Source organism: Hemicordylus capensis, chromosome 3, assembly GCF_027244095.1.
Source record: "Hemicordylus capensis ecotype Gifberg chromosome 3, rHemCap1.1.pri, whole genome shotgun sequence".
Classification (NCBI taxonomy): Eukaryota; Metazoa; Chordata; class Lepidosauria; order Squamata; family Cordylidae; genus Hemicordylus; species Hemicordylus capensis.
The window spans coordinates 129,595,451-129,614,502 of NC_069659.1; the positions used below are offsets into that span (position 1 = coordinate 129,595,451).

General features: G+C 44.0%; 1 protein-coding gene and 1 long non-coding RNA gene across 12 annotated transcripts in view; one reads left to right on the forward strand and one right to left on the reverse strand.

The window, feature by feature from the left end:
* The window catches only part of LOC128348764 (uncharacterized), a 210,995-nt gene extending 198,464 nt beyond the window's left edge, over nucleotides 1-12,531 (forward strand). The window contains exons 8-9 of the long non-coding RNA XR_008318302.1: nucleotides 3,412-3,529; nucleotides 10,739-12,531. This is a non-coding gene — a long non-coding RNA (uncharacterized LOC128348764). The remainder of the gene's footprint in view (nucleotides 1-3,411; nucleotides 3,530-10,738) is intronic.
* Nucleotides 1-19,052, reverse strand: part of GABRG3 (gamma-aminobutyric acid type A receptor subunit gamma3) — a 578,435-nt gene that overhangs the window by 2,501 nt on the left and 556,882 nt on the right. For 8 of the 11 annotated variants that reach the window (XM_053304388.1, XM_053304386.1, XM_053304389.1 and 5 more), the window contains 3 exons: nucleotides 12,521-12,673; nucleotides 3,390-3,586; nucleotides 678-707 (listed from right to left, as the gene is read on the reverse strand). In XM_053304388.1, coding sequence (XP_053160363.1) covers nucleotides 678-707; nucleotides 3,390-3,586; nucleotides 12,521-12,673 — 380 coding nt within the window. Of the gene's footprint in view, nucleotides 1-677; nucleotides 1,860-3,389; nucleotides 3,587-12,520; nucleotides 12,674-19,052 lie in introns of those variants that run through there. The other 3 variants (XM_053304390.1, XM_053304387.1, XM_053304397.1) reach the window with 3 other exon arrangements.

A 19,052-nucleotide genomic window follows, 5' to 3' on the forward strand; every position in this document is an offset into this window, starting at 1 on the left:
ATGCAGCAGAAACTGGGCTAAGGGAGCCCAGCCTGGTTTCTGCTGCCGTGTGAACCACTGGAAGCCATGTGACTCCTGGTGGTGGCACAGCAGCGAGCCCTCCTTGGTAGCCTGCCGCTTAACTCAGGTTTTAAGCATGAGCACATCCAAACACTGAGTTACTCGATCATGTGTCTGCCACGGCTGCTTGCAGCCATGGCGGACACACTCGGGGGGAGAGCAGCTCCCAGTAATGCACTGTGCGCTCCCACGGTGCATTATTGGGGCAGCAGGGGGTGGGATGCCACACAGCAGTGCTTCCCTGAGCCTGACCCCTGGAGCCGGCTACAGCCAGGTGCGGGAGTGCCAGAAACAAGCTGCCACATGTCTGGGCGCGTGATCAGCCCGCTCAGCCACTGGTGAGTGATTGTCTGCGGGGAGAGCGAGTCAAACTCACTCTCTCTGCAAACCTCCTCCTGGTGCTTCACACTGCTTGTGTGACGCGCCTCCATGTTATGTATATTAATCCTCAGAAGTATTATTACTATCCTCAACATTTTTATTTCCCTTTGTATCCCTCAGGCTCAGGACTGTGATCAAGAGTTTAAGATAAACAATAAAAACAGAATTTAAAAATCATATTTTAAAAATGATATTATATTGAGGTTTAATTAAAAAAACAACAAAGCCATACTCACCATCATGTGACCAAAACTGACATCAGGTAGCTCAAGCAAAGGAAATAAGAAAGTAAGAGGAAATACACAGACATTTACAAGAAAACACACTTTACACTATACAGTACATGTTTACCATGTTTTTGGTAATAGCCCTATGCAAGTGTTTTAAAAAATCCCTGAACACATTTATAGAGGTGTGAACGGAACCAGCTGGTCCAGTTCGGTTTGAGTCTGGACTGGACCCAAACTGGACCAGGCCAGTTTGGTCCAGCACCCCCTCGAACTCCCGCGGTTCAGTCCAGTCCGGGGGGGGGGGGTTCACGAACATTGTTTTTTATTTTATTTTATTTAAAAAAACTTACCCCCTTTGAGGGAGTTGTTGGAAGTGGCAGGGGGGTCCACCGAGGTTCCCTCTCCCCCAGCTGGCCTCCCTTGATGCCTATACCAGCTATTCAGCTGGCTTTTCAGCCCTTTCAGGCCCTCCCTCTCTGGTGTGGTGGCCATTTTGGAGGCTGCCACGCCTGCGCAATTGGCCTCTGCGTGACCCAGGCCACAGTTGTGCAGGCGTGGCTGGTATAGGCATGAAGGGAGGCCAGTGAGGGAGGGGGAACTTCTGTGGACCCCCACCCCGCCGCCTCCAACAACTCCCCCAAAGGCGGTAAGTTAATTTAAAAAACAAAAAAGTCAGTGAACCCCCGAACAGTTGGGGGGTGTTCGGTCCGGCGTTGGACTGAACTGGGGATGGTTCAGTTCAACCCCAAATGGTCAAACCGAAATGGTTCGACGTCGAACACATTCGACGTCAAACCTGTTTGCACATCTCTACACACTTACAGCACTGAAAGTGGGATCGGAAGAGAGTTCCCTCTAATTTTTTTTCATCTGTGTACAGAATGAGTTTTGTTCTGAGCAACAGTATCAAGGCAGTGTGCACTCACATGCATTCAGAGTGAGACCTTCCTGATCCATTCTGAGCGGGATCTATAATTAACTCAGTGGACATCAAAGAAATGTGTGAGCACATGCACGTGTCTGAGAGGGAACACAGGTCTGGAAGTTCCACCCCAGCATGTCACTCACCCCTCACCTGTGCTGGTCATGATTATGGTGCTGGTGGATGCTGGTGCTGGTGATCTAGGCTGCCAGTCATGGAAGCCCTGCCATCACAGTTATGGTGTTTGCCTCTTCAGTTGCATTCAACTGTAATTGAGAGCAGCACCAGTGAGGGGTGAGTGATGTGCCAGAGTGGGACTTCCAGAGTCACTTTCAGCGCTGTTAAGCGTGTTAGGAGCTTCTTTTTAAGAAAAAGATCTGAATAGGGCTGTCTCAACATTATTTTGAAAGGTAAAGGAAATATAAGACAGCTAAGATCCATTTATTTTGCATCTCAAAGAATTGTTCAGGTCCTGGATATGAGCCAGAAGTTAAACATTTAGTATTTAAATGGGGGGAAAATTAAAACTTTCATTATAGGATTAGAAATGAAGAGGAGAGTCTACAAACCCTTTTATGAGTGAGACTCCTGCTCCCCATTGCAAACCCTGGTGGCAAGAGGAACTATAGTAGGAGGGGAGAGGTGTGTGTGTTCAGAGTTGCCAGAGCCTAAGGGGTATACTCATGGGTCAAATGGGCCATAAGCCAGAATTTGGCTTTTTAAAAGTCAAATCTGGCTCTGTGTGTGTGTGTGTGTGTGTGTGTGTGTGTGTGTGTGTGTGTGTGTTCTGCCCCTTTGTTTCCCATACAACTGATGCTGTGCATATGTGGGTATGGAGTACCAAAGACAACAATCTGGAAACTGAGAAGTATATTTTCTTACATGGAGAACAAGAAAGTAAAATCATAACAGAGATGGAACATAGTGAAATAATAGCAGAGGTGGTAGTTGATGCAAGGTTAACAAAAACCGGGTCCAAATAACTGATGTACAGTGTTCATCAGTTAATGGACACTGATATGTAGAGGTGCACCTAGGTAATTTTGGAGCCTGGGCCTAAAGGCCTTTGGAAGCCTCCCCTCCCCTGCTAATTAAGTATCATCATGTTCAGCTGGGTGACCACACCACCCAGGACAGACTAAAGAGGATTTGGGGGGCCCCAGGGGCTGTGGAGGCCCTGGACTTTGGCCCGGGGTAAGAGCCCTGTGGAGGCCCTGGACTTTGGCCCGGGGTAAGTCCAGGGGTAAGAACGCCTCTGCATATGGCTTCACTGGCTTTCATTTAGCATCTTCCTTTGCTATGCACACTCATTTTATATATCATGAAACAGGCCTCTTTGTTGTGCTCTAGAATGTAGCCACAGTTCTATGCAACTTTGCCACCTGTATCATTTCCTGTATTTATGTCCCTCTTACATTGGGCCAGTTTGGACGGCATGCTCAAGCCAACCCATCCACCTACTTAGGGACATGAAGAAGCACATTTCGGTCCGCTCCCTCCTCCTAGTGTACTCCTCCCTTATTTTAATCACATGGGAATTAATCCAACTTGCCATTTCGTATGTATGAGACGTTACTGAGCTACCCCTCTGACATGTGATACGAAGAAGGTAGGTGCACAGAAGGGGGAATGGGATGTGCTTGTGATGATTTCTAATTCTGTGGCAAGCATATCATTTTGAACTAGCCCATTCCTTCCATCAACCTTAGAAGGCCTCCTACCACACAGCAATACATGTTATGACACTGCTTAACGCAAAAGCCTTGTCTCCAGCTTTGAATTTCACTCCGCCTTACCGACTTTTTTTTCTTTGCACAGTGTGGCTTCCTGCAGCTTGAGTAGTAGTTGAGGGTTGCATACTCCATCAGAGCAGCAAAGACAAATAAAAAGCACACGGTCACAAACAGATCCATGGCAGTGACATAGGAAACACGAGGTAAGGAATTCCTTGCAATGGTGCTGAGAGTTGTCATGGTTAATACTGTGGTGATACCTGTAGCAGAAACATGTATTTTCTTGTTACTGAGGGGGAAAGTTTTTATGCCTACTGGAACTATGATTCCTCTCATTGCAGAAACAAGATTTAAATTTTTACAGTCTTTTTAGTCACTGAAAAGAGAGTTAAATGATACATTGCAAGTTAAATGCTATCATCATAGCTATGGTTGTGCTAACTACATAAATTATTGCACTGACTATGAAAATATTTTGTTTGGCTTCAAAGCTGCTCCATTTCCTTCTAGTTATTGTTCAAGGATTTGGGTCTGGTCATTGTGAGGAGGGTTTTACCTTAAGGCAATGCCTGCCTTTGACTTGACCCGGGAATAGGGATATTTCCTAATGATTTAGAAAGAACAGTGTGGCCCCTGATGTGAACTGGGGGTGGGGGGGAACCATCAAAGTCTGGTAAAGTGGCATGGTACCCACCTCTACCCAATAAGAGGAGCTGAGCTAGGCTAAGTGTGAGTGTAAGGATGAACAATAGAAAAGCAATGGATGTGAGACCGAGAGAAACAGTGAATGGAATGAGGATGCTGAAGAGCAAACTAAAGCACTTTAGGGTGCAGGGTTTTCTCTCTAAGGATCTGATGTAACCTGTTCCTGAAGAGGGAAACTGGAAGAGGGGGACTGCTTTCAATGGGACCTAATGCTCAATCTGTATATTTGTAAATAAGCCAGGCATTACAAAGACACAATAAGCCTCCTGTGGAAGTCACTTTGCTGAGGGTCCCTTCCAACCTGGAGCCAGTCCTGATTTGGATCATCAAGGCTTTCTGGCCAATCTGTATAGTCTAGATCTGAATACTGCCCACTAGGGCTGTGCCTCTCATTGAACCAATAACTGGGTCTGAGGTGAGGCAAGCCCTATTAGAGCATTTTCTACCAGAAATGATTCTGATGAAAAATGCCTCCGATGTCAGTAATCTATTTAATACCACACCGCATCATATTAGTATGGTATCAAATAGGATCAGAGGGAGAAGTGGGGCTTAGCTTTATTGAAGAGTCAGCTTCTCCAAAGAAATAGGCTGCCTTCAGGGCAGCTGTGGTGGTGCTGTTGAAAACTGCTATCTTTCCTTGCCTGGACTCATGGTAATATATTTGAAATAAAGCACTCTTTAGTACTTCTGCTTGGATGGGTGTCCCCCCCGCCCACGTCTAGCTTAAATAAATGTCAGACTACAGAATTGATTAGTCTACTTTAAAAGGTTTGCCTACAATTGGCCATAAGGGAGCAGTGGATGGTACTTTAGTAGAAGACCTTTAAAAATGTGATTCATCTCTACTTGTTCCTTTCAGTCATCTTGCATATTTGATTTTGAAGTGTGTATGTAGAAATGTTGTAGGCCAGTAATTACCCGTGCTAATTAGTGCATTTGCTTTTTCATAAACCGGTAAGTGAAGACATCATTATTCGCATTTTACACAGAGAACTAAGGCTGAGATATCGTGATTTATCCAGGGCCACATATTATCATTAGCATCCAGATTAACTGTGCAAAGACAACTTTGCTCACAGAAACCATTTCTCCCACCTCCTCTTCCTCCCTGCAGCTGCCATGACCCCTCTCAAAGCCATTCCCGAGGACTGAGGGACCCCCAGCAGCAGAGTGGGCTGTGGCAAAAGTGGTGGCGGGAGGAGGGGGGAATCCCAGGAAACTAGGTGGAGACGCTTTCGCTTCTCGGGGATCTCCCCTCCTCCTGTAGCCACCTGTGCCTCCGCCCACACCAGTGTAGAGGATGAGCTAAGGAGGCTGCAGGGAGGAGGAGAGGCAGGAAAATGGCTTCTATAACAGCAATGCTCACACAAGCTACCCCATAAAGTCCATAGCAGACATGGAACTTAAATACATCACCCAGTTCAAAGTCCAGCATGCTCACTATTGGCGCGCATGGCCTCTCAGCTCTAGATTGACAGATCTTTCTGTTTCCATTCTGTCAAAACTTCTTAGTGACTGAAATCCTGAATACCGAAGCCCAGGCATTAGGAAGCTCTGTGGGGATGTGCGAGGAGCCCGCATGCAACAACCACAATTCCAGCAACTGCAAATGGGCTTCCTGCAATCCTCCAATGTGTGCACAGTTGTGCCAGGGGTTAATACCAGGGAGAGGAGAGGTGGTCTTGTGGTAGCAAGCATGACTTGTCCCCTTAGCTAAGCAGGGTCTGCCCTTGTTGCATATGAATGGGAGACTACATGTGTGAGCACTGTAAGATAATCCCCTCAGGGGATGGAGCTGCTCTGGGAAGAGCATCTAGGTTCCAAGTTCCCTCCCTGGCTTCTCCAAGACAGGGCTGAGAGAGAATCCTGCCTGCAACCTTGGAGAAGCTGCTGCCAGTCTGTGAAGACAATACTGAGCTAGATGGACCAAGGATCTGACTCAGTATATGGCAGCTTCTTATGTCCCTATGTTACTTCCAGCAGTGCCTATGCTCAGGAAGTGTTCTGTAAGATTGGAAAAGTGTTCCTTTGGATGAAAACCAATCTCTGAGGAACAGTGCGCTTCAAGAGCATGAGCAGTGCTCAGAAGTATTAGTCCTCTGGCACGACAGTATGCATGTAGGAGTATAGACAGAGTCACATGAGGCCTCCTGGCACATCCCCAGAGAGTAGGGATGTGTACATTGTTTTTATGCTGAAATGTTTCACCACGAAACAGGCCATTTTGAGTGTTTCAACCTCGAAACCAGGGTGGATACAAATTATTTTTTAAAAAATAAAAAAATAGATTTTTTAATAATATAAATCAGATTTTTATTTAAATCAGATTTTTAAAAAATAAAATGCTTTTTGAGGGAAAAATCTATCTAAAGATAGTTTTCTATTTAAGATACATTATAGTCCAAAGGTTATTCATCATGAAATAAGGATTAGTTTTTAATTATGTAGCATGAGGCTGTATATATGCAATGTTAAATTTTTTTGGTAAATAAATTCCATTAATCAATTCACAATATCATGCTCTTCCAGAGGTTTCTGTAAGATTACTTTGGGCAATTTTTCTATCTAGAAGATATTATCACAGATGCTTGGTTTTGCATCTGAGATAATATCAATTTGATTTAAAATTAAATTAAATCGATTCGATTTAAATCAAATCCAACCTGCTCAAAACAAAATACCCTTTAAATAAATGGCCTTTTTCGAGCTCAGAACAAAACAACTCCATTTTGATTCAAAACATTTCAACATTTCAAGCACCATTTGGGAGGCCTGCTTTTCCCTTGATGATTGATTTGCCAGCACTGGTTTATAATTCTATAGGGGTTTGGGGAGAAAGGTTAAAATTTTGTTTAAAATTACCTGCTTGCCCATTTCTTTTAGGGATTGGGTGGAAGATAGCACCCATCATGCCCTGCCACCCAACCCACTTTGGTGTCCCTGGTCCGTGAACCAGTTCAGTCAAACTGACTGGTGGTTCTGTCCGTTCAATTAAACCGGGTCAAATCAGTTTGACCCAGTTCAACAGGATATGCTTGTAAAGGGGAATCTGGTGAGGATTCCTCATTACAAACAAAAGGGAATCTTGCCTTTAAAAGGCTGGGTGGGGGGCAAGAGGGCACCTTACCCGTACCGGCAGCTCCTCTAAACCCTGGCACTCCCCCCAGCAGCAGGGCCCACACAGTAGCAGCATGATTCTGGCCTCCACGCATATGTGGATGCCATTTGTGTGACCTCTGCATATGTGTGGATGCTGGAACCACAGTGAGGCTGTGTGGGCCATGCTGTGTGGGCCATTCTGCTGAGGGTGTGTGCCAGTGCCAGTAAGGTGCCCTCTCTCCACCTCCTTAGAAGACTATTAAAGGCAGGAGGCACCTTTGCTTGTAAAGGCGAATCCTTGCCGGAGGATGGGTCTGGTCTAGTTCGAACTTTGACTGGCTGTCTTTTTTTTTTTTTTTAGGCTGGTTCAGTTCGAGTTCAAACCAGTTGAATTGGGCCAGATGGGTTCTGCACACCCCTAGTTTCAAGCTCAAAACAAAACACAAAATCCATTTCATGCTCAGCCCTACCAGAGAGCCTCCTAGTACGCACACTCCCACAAGTGCATTTCCTACCCGAGATGGTGCAATAATACATTGCAAAGTACACATCTAAATACATGTTTTTATGCAAATATATGGAATGAAAAGAATCCTTAGGTACCTCATTAGCTTATAAAATCTGATTGCTGGAGGGGTCCAGAGCTAAGTGTTCAGCCACAAATTTTGGCAACAGAAGAATTCAGTAACATTCCTACTTGCATCTCATGTTGCTTATTTCCCAGGATATGTTTTCATATCTGGTTATTCTTAGGTCTGAGATGGCCAGAACAATGTTTGCAAATGAAGGGAACATTTTCTTTTATATTTTGTCGAAAATGAGAGACCTCATTCTGTTCTACAGAAGCACAAAGCCCGGAAACCCAAATTCTCTGGGCCTGTTAGGACATTAACAGCCTGTTAGGACAGTTGCTCCACCTTGTGATTGCTCTTGGTTTTCCAACCTGACAATCCTCTCACCCTTCTTAAGTCCCCTCCTGCATGGAGAAGTGATTAACCCAATGGAAGACTCCCATGCCAAAGTGTTGTTGAGATTTCCCATTATGTTGTTCATGTTCCTCTGCTGTGTGGAAAACAGGACAGGGAGTATGTGAACTCCCTGCTCTCCTCCTGTCCCTCCCCACTCTCTTCATCTTGGGGGAAAATGAACAATCAAATGGATAATCTCCAAGTTATTTGGAGGCAAGTCTTCCCGTTCAGTCATTCACTACTTCCTGCAGTGAGAGGACTGGGGAGGAGGAGCAGCAGCAGCAGGGAAATGTAGGAGCCCAAGGCCCACGCCTGGTCTTTTCCCAGGGCGGGGAATCCCTTTCAAACAGATGGTATTTGATGCTGATGTTCTGGGATGAGGGACAAGAAGAGGCATCACTTGAGATTAAGGCACATCGGACAATTTAATGAATAAGATGTGCAGGGATGGGGTTTTGAAAAGGGAGACCTTGGCCTGCCTCAAATCTACTGGATCTCAGTGGTCATTAGGCATTTATCTCCCTCAAGTATCTCAAAAACTTTCTGAAATGCTGCTTTGTGTATCTGCTACCTCTGCAACTGAATGTTTGGCTTTTTTTAACCTTCTAATTTCCCTTTGGCCAAAGGGGCATTCAAACATTTAAAAGATAATATCATGTTGTGATTAAAGTTCTAACCTATGCCTTCCTATAATCAGATTGGTAACAGAGGTGTGCAGTGATAAGCAAGCTGCTGCTGGAAAGCCAGAGCTAGAGGCTGTTGCTGGCTGCTTAAAGCCACTTGACATTTACACCTTCTTTGTTCCTTGATAAAAGTCAAGCATTGTGAAAATAGAATTCAAGAGCCTGCTTTGACATTTCATCACACTTTTGATAGAGAAAAGCTATTCACAATGCCTAATCATTCCTTGACTCTACCTGATTTGTTTCTTGTCTCTATGCCATTCCTTGTCTCTACACCTGATTGAAAAGAAGGGGGAACAATTTAGCAGTGCTTAGGAACCTGGTTCTCATTTACCATAAGCCCCTCATCACCATCTCCTTTCAAAATACAAGTAATGGGAGTGATATAGGTTTAAAACTGGTCCCTCAGGACTGTTGGACTGTGTAGACAGAATGTCTTTTCTCTTTGGTATGTGTACAATAGATAAGGTGGGAAGAATAAGATCCTAACAGGCCCAGATAATTTGGGTTTTCATGCTTTATGTTTCTGTAGAACAGAATAGGTGTCTCTTGTTTTAGACACACAGAATAAGACTACTTGTTTCAGTTGTGGATAGATTCATAAGTGTTGGTTTTTCCATTGCAATTGTATTGAGTCAATGCCCTCTGGCCAAAACAGGGACCTGAGATTCCACTTTTTTGTCTTGGGGCCCTTTGTCATACATTAGACATGTTTGATGCTCTTTGGCTGCATCCATGCAATCTGCTCCTTCTATCTAATGTTGCAATTTCATAGGTTTCATTTACCAATTCACACAGGAGACACAGAAGCAACAACCTCATCACACCAGTAATTTATGACTGAGAGGCACTTCACATGATAAGTGTGAAGCGCCAGATGGGGTTTGTGTGGGGAGAGCAGGCTTAGCCCGCTCCCCCTGCACATGAGCAGTTGCTCGTTGATAGGTGGCCGCATCAGCTGCCCAGATGACCAGCTGCTTCAGTCAGGCACGCCTGTGCCCGGCCACAGCTCTGTTTGGAGCTAAGGGGGATGGGGAGAGCCACCGCACAGCCCCCCAGCCCCCCGAAGGGTGCTTTCCTGGGGTTCTTCCCTCCCTCTCTCCCCACCCCAAGTGTGTCAGCTGTGGCTGTAGGCAGTTGCAGCCAACACACAATCAAACGAATGAGGTTAATGGAGCACTCGCTCTATTAACCTTGTTTAGGGGTAGGGGTTTTTAGGTGGGCTAGCCACCAGAGAACCACTGGGCTTGTCCATGAGCCCAGTGGTTCTCACAATTGCTCAAAACTGGGCTAGGCTCCAGTCTTATTTCTGAGTGGAAATAATGTTTATGTGAGAGTTTAATGTTCTATCATGATCTATTATATTATAAATGAATGAACAAACAAACAAGCAAATAAAATTATTTATCTCAGTGCTTCCTCAGCAAATGATGGAGCTCTCCTTGCAGACAGAACCTCGGTGCTCTGCAGTGGAGACCAAGGTATGTTGTGATAGTTGTGTGGGCCACCTGACTTACAGATGAGGAGTCATCTGTAAGCTGTCTACTAGTTTCATGGTTCTCGGAGCTGGCCACTGGTCCAGGAGAGAACAGAGTTGGTAAACTACGGACCTATTTTCTCAAACTGAGGCCTGAGGGTCCATTTTCTCTGCTGATCACATTGATAATAAGCTACCGGTACTATGATAATAAGCTAAGGTGCTGTGTGGGAGAGGGCTTCCTTTGTCATGGTGTCACATAAATTGAATTTCCTCCCCAGGCAAGAGAAACATGCCTGGCATCAACTTTGATATATTTTTGGCACCAGTCAATGACTATTTTTAAAATTTGCCTAGGCATTCCAGCATGTTTGAAAGCAATTGTGTTTTTATGGCTTCTGCTGGATGTTGTTTTACCTGGGGCTGCTTCTCTGGTTCATATTAATTTTATGTGGTGTATTGCATTTATTTCCTCAGGAACAGGCTTGCAAGTGGCATGGAGGGTTCCAAGTTTCGGAGGAACAGCTGAACATCTGATGCAAGAACGTGCTGTGACTGAAGCTCCACCCATAGAAGGTGCCTCCACCTGATTGTGACTGATTCCTTCCTTCCCCTGCAGTTCTACATGTTCCCACTACCTTCCCCTGACCCAAGGGGGAGGGGCTTTTCAGGGATTGCAAGGGGCTCCGATGGGAAGGGAAGAGGATGGGGAATTCTGCTTGTGAAATTTTCCTTCCACTCATGCAAGTCAGGCTAGCATCCTTTATTTTTGTGAGCTTGAATATGGATGGCATGTTGTATTTGGGTTTTGGGGTGGGGTTGAACGAATTCTCTATATAAAAGGTGCTTTTTTTTTTGTTTGGCTTGCTCCCTCTCAAAGTCGGATCTGTCTCTTACTGTGTATATTTCCACCTCTGAATTATCCATATCTTGACGGTGTCATATGGTGTTCAAAGAAAGCTGCACACTACACACAGAAAGGGCTAATATTCAGAGATAGCGTTTGGAAACAGTGCTAACCCATGAGAGGCCTATCCTTGAAATATATTTTAGTAACCTATTTGAGCTGTTCCTAAGCATCATATTCCAAAAATCTTTATATTGAATTTGCCTCTCTGGTTGTTTATGTAACTTGGAATGATTCCAGGGAAGTAATGACAGAACTTAAGGCAATTGCTGAGCTGCATTGCCATAAACAATCCACATACCATATTATAAGTAATTGGATGCCAGATGTGTAAAGCCCAAGGCTGGGATGGGAGACATTTCCTGAGAATTGGCTTCTTTTGAAAATTCTCAGATGTTTCTCCTTGAGAGAAACCCAGACATTTATTTCACATGTCACTTTTTTGAAATTTCAGTGCCAATCTGAGTGTGAAGTGCCATTTATGCCGGGATCCTGGTGAAAAGGTTAAGAGGCCTGTGATGAAGCCCATCCAGAAAAGGGATAAAAGATGGAGCAAACTCATTTGATCAGGCCAAGCCATATCTCACAGGGTATTTGCCTGGAGCAAGGTTTTAATTAAGATTGCACAGAAATTTAGTGAATGATTGGTGAGTAGGGAATGTCCAAGTGGCTCCATAAATCACTTTTGAGATGCTTGATATATACAGACTTGCAGGAGTGGCCAGTGAGGCTTGGGATGGAGCGGGGAGTGGAGCAGGCAGGAGCAGAACTAGCTGCAACTGAATCTCTCTCTTTCTCTCTCTCTCTTTTCCTGGCCCACTGTGTCTGCCTCTTCCTCACTCTCTTCTCAACCTGGCTTTAAATTGAGCCATGCAGGGTGATCATTCATTGGGTGAACCAACCCCTTTCCCATTACCTGGCTGCCTGGCAAATGACCAGCTTGCACAGTGCAAAAAGAGAGAGGAAGAGGCAACTGCAGCAAGGTGAGAAGAGCGGGGTGGGGGCACAGCAGTGGCTGGTTCTGCACCTGCCTGCCCTGTTTTCCCCACATCAGCCTCGCTGGCCATGCCTGCATGGGAGCTTTCCACAAGCAGCAAATAGCCCAGCAATCTTACTGGCCTGAAAAAGCAGGGAAATAAGTGCAGGAAAGAATTCAATTCCATTTGTGTGTGTGGGTGTGTGGCTGGACGTTGACCAGGAATGTGTCCATGACTGCAGAACACCAGCTGTATGATCCACATGAAATTGATCATCAAAAAAATTGTTCATTGCAAATTAGAAGGAATGTTGATATTACACAATAACCTAGGCAGGATTCACATACATCATACAGAAATTTTCTGAGAGCTTACCTAGGGCTGTTCTTGCTGGTGTGGCATCTTTTTTAATCCAAAATGATACCCAGGATAAGACGACTGTCAATATACAAGGAATGTATGTTTGAATAGTGAAGTATCCCATTCTCCTACTTAAATCGAAGTATATAGTCATGACTATATAATCACCTGGAACAATAAAAAGTTCATGTCAGTGATAATTGGCTTGCATCAGCTCATTCACAATTCAGTGGGCATAAGGGTTATTAAAGAAAAAAATAGGGGATGTTTCCATAATCATCTGCCGTGTTGTTGATCATGCACTACAGGGCTGTCTGAACTACTTAGATTAGTTCACCTGCAGTTGTGCAGCACAATTTGGCATTGTTTCCAATGTGTGCTGTTTTAAGTAGTTGTGCAACTATGTTCTTGCACAACATGATCCGGGCAACCTGCAATGTGTACAGCAGTGCTGGCATTGTGTTGTGGATGTTGTGGGCCAATCGTTTTATATCAGGGATATCAAACTGAGAGGGACTGGTGAGTCAGCTTTCCACTTAGCAGATGTAATGGGGCCAAATTGATCATTTATGACCATGAATATCTAATCTCTATCTGAATTTCACCCAAATCAGAATCTAAAATGGATTCTTTTTCCTGTGACACTGACAACTTGTCTTTCTTTGAACTTTTATAATATGCATTTAATCACAAAAAGATACTACGTAGTACATATACACAAATTGGTCTTAATGTATATTTCTCTCAGCAGGAACAAGTGTTTCTGCCCCAGCCAACCAGCTCTCACAACAGATATTTGTGCATACATCTGAGACATATGTTAACCCTGAAGATGGTTCCATAATTTAAGTCAAGTGTGGTATGGGCAACACAGGCCAGATTAGAACCTCTAAAGGGCCAGATTTTATGGGTTTTATGTTTGATAAGCTTGCTTCATATAAGAAATTTTGAAGTCTGAGTTCATTTTAATTGCATTAAGTGGTAACTTTATGGAACTGCGATGGAATAAATGTTTTGAAAGACTTCAGCTTTAAACAATAAGCTTTAACACTATTATGTGTAGGTAAAGTTCTCTGAAAAATGTGTGTCTGTGTATTCCTTGGGACTGGGGTGTGGGGACAAAATGCATTTTATCCATGGTTACAGGAAAGGCAGGATAGTTTTTGCATTGTGCTTAACAGAAGAATGCTGGTTATGTGATTAATCAACTCTTCACCCAACATATGTACAACATAACTACAATAGTTCACATAACAAAGTGCATAATGGAATTAAAAAGGGAAATGCAACAGTAGTCTGAAAAATAACCCCTTTTGCTTAGGTTTATGTTTTAATAATTTATTGCTCCCTTGTTGTTGTTGTTTTAACGTTTCTTCATTATAATCTTTCAAAACTTAATTGAACATATCTATATAATATAGAAAAGCAAGAGGACATTGTGATAAAAGTATACTTTTTATTGAAGTTATTTATTCAGAGCTTTGAAAAACCTTATAAAGTTAATCAAGCCCTTAATAAGATTACCTTATTCAAAGAAATGGCAATTACATGGATGGAAGATTTTGCAGAGCTTTGGATGGACTGTATATGTGATCAGGGAAGAGACAAATATTTGGCAAATAAAGAGTGAAGTGAATAATATAATTGGAAAAAGAGTAGGTGGATACTAGAAGAATTTCACCTTAGTCTTAGAAATTAAGGGGCATGAATGCAGCAATAATGGGGAAATGTGGAAGTACGCTGGGGCATGTTCCCTGCCAAATTTCAAAAGCTTCCCTGGCACTGCTGCTCAATCACTTGGCTTTGCTATTTAGGGACATAAGAATGCATGTGTGATCACAAGTGTTTGTGTAACACCCATTAAGCAGCTGGGATGAAGGCTAGAGTGCAGGTGGCAGGCAGGCTACACAGGATGAAGCCAACTGAGAACAGCTAAGAGCCCATTTGAAGGCCTATTTGATAGTCATGTTGATGGTAAAGAAATCTTTCTTCACAGCCAGCATTGCATCAGCCCAATGTTGCAACGTGGAGCTGCTCCTGATAGTCAATAAGCTCTTGCAGGGGAAAAGCAGGGGAAAAGCTCTTGCAGGGGAAAAGCAGCCACGAGAGACTCTGATCTAAACTGGGACTCCAGTAGAGGGAAATAGTTAACACCTCCTTTCATCCCAACTATGTTGCTGAGATGAAAGCCTCAACAACTGATTTTTAACAACAAACAGTAAGCATCCACAGGCCAAACTAATATAAGGTGTCGTTTGAAACACATTTTCTAGGAAACTGCTTAATAAAATAAGTCTTACATATAGCATTTCTCAATGAGAACCACCCCCCTTATGTTATCATCTCTAAATGTCCAGCAACTTTTCATTGAGAGCTAATATATGCTAGCTTTGGGTATTAAAGTAGTACAAAGACTGCACTTAGAATTAGAGGCTGACTTTCAGACTTAGAAACTGGTGGTGCTACATGAGAAATGGTGGTGCTCCCAATCAGGGGCATAGCTAGGGGAGAGGGGGCTAGGAGGCCTTCAGGAGCTAGAGGGCCTGGGTCTGGATTCTTTGAACCCATCTGCTCAATTATAGCTACACCTCTGCTCCCAATGACTTTGTCTAACAGTAGCCCTGATCACACAGGGGAGGAATTTTGATGAACTCCCCTTCCCTCAGAAGCACTCTATGCCACACAAAATATGTCTCCGAGGGTCACACAACCCTCAGAAACACCGTTTTGTGTGGGAGAGACTTCTGGGGGAAAGGGAAATCACTGAAACACCCCTTATGCAAATGCTGGTGTTGTGCAGGTTGGGAACTCATTAACTCACACAGCACTAGCGCTTACTTTATCAGGATGTCAGCCTAGACATCCTAGAGCTTCAGACCCAAGGCTGTTCTAAGGAACTGGTAAGTCTTGAGATACTCTGTTTGCTTGATAACAAGGTAGGGAATACATCAATAAACATTAATTTGCTTCAGCTATGAATGGGTGGGGATACTGTGTTTCAGCTGAACTTTGGCGGTGGAGGCAGCGGCGGGGGGGATCATAGGGATCATCACACCCACAACAGCCTGCTGATGGATCTAAGTCATGGAGAACATGTCACCTGTTTTGAAACATCTTTTGGCTGCCATTCCATTTCTGTGCCAAGTTCAAAGATTTGGCCTTTAAAGCCCTAACTTGTCTGCATCCTTAGAATCTTAGAGAGTGCCTTCTCCTCTGTGAGCCCTGCCATTTGTGTTAATATCTGTCAGTCAAGCCCTGCTCTGAGAACTATCAAGTGTTGGGTTGTCTTGAACAATAAGCAGGGAATTGTCTGCAGTGGCCTTTGTTCTTTAGCACTCTCTCTCACTGAATGTTTCACAGCAGTCTCTCCTGCCTTTTTTCAGAGAGTGTGTGAGGAAAATAAATATATATATAAGGAAGTTATTTTTGCTGGTGTTTTGCTCATTGTGACATGCTGAGGTGGATTTTCACAATCCACCAAAAGCAGGCTAAGGGAGGCTAGACTGCTTTTGGTGGACTGTGTGCTGCTCTGTGCCATGGCAACACATGAGGAGACCCCCGCCGGGAGGCTGAAATAAGCCTCCCGGCCCTGGGGGTCTCTCCAGGATGCTCCACGCACTTGTGTGGGGCATCCTGGAACTTACGGGGGCCATGCGGCCCCCGATCCCCACAGCCCCTGCTGGCTCCATGATGGAGCAGACAGTCATGTGGGTGGCCAATCCGGCCACCCAGGTCTGTCTGAGGATTATCTGTGGGGAGAGCAGGCTAAGCCCACTCTCCCCGCAAACCCTCTTAAGGAAGGTCTCACCGATCATGAGACTTGCCTCTCTGCTTGGATTGCCCTGCTGTTGCTGCTGTTTGGTTAGCTATTTCACTCATTGATTAGCTAGTTTTAGATCTGTTGTAACTGTGAATCACTTTTCTTTGCTTGTATGTTTTTCTTGCAAAACCCCTTGGGAGCAGCCATGACTGAAGGGCAGCCTATAAAATAAAGTACATAAAAGAAACATGCTTTGTGCGCACTGACTACTGTGGGCTGATATAGGGAGAGGATGATCAAGAGATGTGAATTAGGGTGATGGTTCATTGCCAACAAATCACGAAACCGAGACACAGAGAAAAGCCTGAAGTGGCAATTGTACTGGAGGCTATTTTCCCTGTTTCTCTCATTTCCTTTTAGAAGCACATTCTCCTTCTGTTCAGCCTCTCTCTTAACCTAACTGCTTATTTCATTCCCTTTATACAATGAGCTGCAATTTTGATGCCTGCAACCTTCTGTGCTTGTGGCTGCTTCCCACTTAGTTCAAATTCAGACTCTTTGGGACAGGTATCTCATCTTTTTATGGATTCAGTGAAAGGATATAAACACATATTCTGGAGAAATGTATCTGGGGGGCAAAAAGGCCTCCCATAGCACTAAAACTGGAGAATTATCATTAAATACTGATTTACCATATGGGTTGAAATTTGAAAACCACCATATACTTGAGTTCACTTGGGTGGTAAAGAAATTATAGGTTAGAGATAGGGTCTATATACCCTGTTATAGAGGTATATAAATAATGGGGAATGCATGAAAAGCCTTTATAACAGCAATGGCTGCTTGCGTTTGGTCAAGGGTGCAGACAGAGAGAAAGCTTCAGGATCAATTTCTCACTTGAATTGGGGAGGGGGGAAGGGAAGACCCCTTTCTTTTGAGGGGGAGAAAATAAGTTTGGGGGATGGAAGATATGGGTTATTAGATTCGGTATGAGGTGTTTAGTAAAATGAAGGAGGAACTCCTCTAATGTTTAGGGGTAGGCTCTGAATTCCTGTGTTGGGGAAATCTATCTGACAAAACTTCCCAGGGTGTTTTCCCCCAGGTTTTGCACAAGTCCTTTGTCCTAAGGCCCTGTAGCTTCTAAGGGGTTTCTCAGAATTACCTGGAGTCTTACAAATCTGCTTTTGGGGAAGGTTGCTAAACTCTGCCTGAACAGCAATTAATGTTCAGGATTTGGACAAAATGCAGATTTAACGCAGAGTGATACAAAATATGACACCCAAAATTATTTGTTTTAGTGTTCTCCAAAGATGTTTGCAGTTGCTGCCCCATTATTTAAAATTAAACATATGCATGAATTGTGTAGAGGAGGTGTAATAAAAAATCATATGGCTACAGTGAATTTTATCATTTTTAGAAATGTTTTTACTTTTCTTGGTATCTTAATCTCTAAGGTTAAAGAGAGGGATAATCCCCATTATCTTCACTAATTTGAAATGGATGATGATGTACCATATAAAAGTATAAATCATCAACTGAAGAACCATCTTGCGTATGCAAACTTAACAATGTACCTTACTCCAGCAGCCTACCCTGAAAACCAATAGGGATGTTCTCTTGATGAGATTCATGACAGAACACATGGCTCCAGACTCCTACCACTATCACAGCAGACCCCTATCACTATCTCCACTTCCCACTGAAATGGATTTTATAATATACTGGCTGACACCCACAGATAATGAGAAGCACTCCCACTGCAAAAGTGGTCCTTCAGAGCAAGTGCAACCATTGGATTGATGCACAATCCAATGTACATCATCACTTGTACCAGACCAGAATAACTTCCAAACCCTGGTTCAGGGTGTCCATTGCCTCTCTAAACTCAGCTGACAAATGGATAACTAGAGTTGTGTTAAATCTGCATATTTCAGCAACAGTTTCATGTAGATGTCCCCATCATGGGGACAGTATAGAACCTTGTGGTAGAGATGTGCAAACTGATCTGAGTTCAAATTGATTTGAGCTCAAATTAGGCTGTTTGGTGTGGTTTGAACTCAAAATGAAGCACCCTTAAAATAAAGGGCCTGATTCAAGTTTCAATCAAAATGACCCCAATTCAAGCTCAAATTGATTCGAGTGATTCAAGTGCCATTCTGGTGGGTTTTTTCGCCTTGCTGATTGATTTTCTGGCACTGGCTTCTGACTGGCTTGAGATCTCCTTGTTTCTTGGTTGGTTGGTTATCATACAGATCAACTGCTGTCATAGGCAACTGTGCCTCCATTGGCTGTGGAGAGGGAGGGGGAATAAAAAAGGAGGAAATAGCAAAATGTTTTCAAAAGACCTGGGGAGAGGCAGCAGAGGGAGCCCTTAGTGTGCCCTTGAAAAGGATACATCAGGAGTTAAGGAATGGAGGAATCAAGGAAGATTCTGTGATTTTCATTTGTCAGCACTGAGTATAATATCAGGGAATAATAGGGAAGGAGAGCTGGTCTTGTGGTAGCAAGCATGACTTGTCCCCTTAGCTAAGCAGGGTCAACCCTGGTTGCATATGAATGGGAGACCTGATGTGTGAGCACTGTAAGGTATTCCCCTCAGGGGATGGAGCCACTCCGGGAAGAGCAGAAGGTTTCAAGTTCCCTCCCTGGCTTCTCCAAGATAGGGCTGAGAGAGATTCCTGCCTGCAACCTTGGAGAAGCCGCTGCCTGTCTGTGAAGATAGTACTGAGCTAGATGGACCAATGGTCTGACTCAGTATATGGCAGCTTCCTATGTTCCTATGTTCCT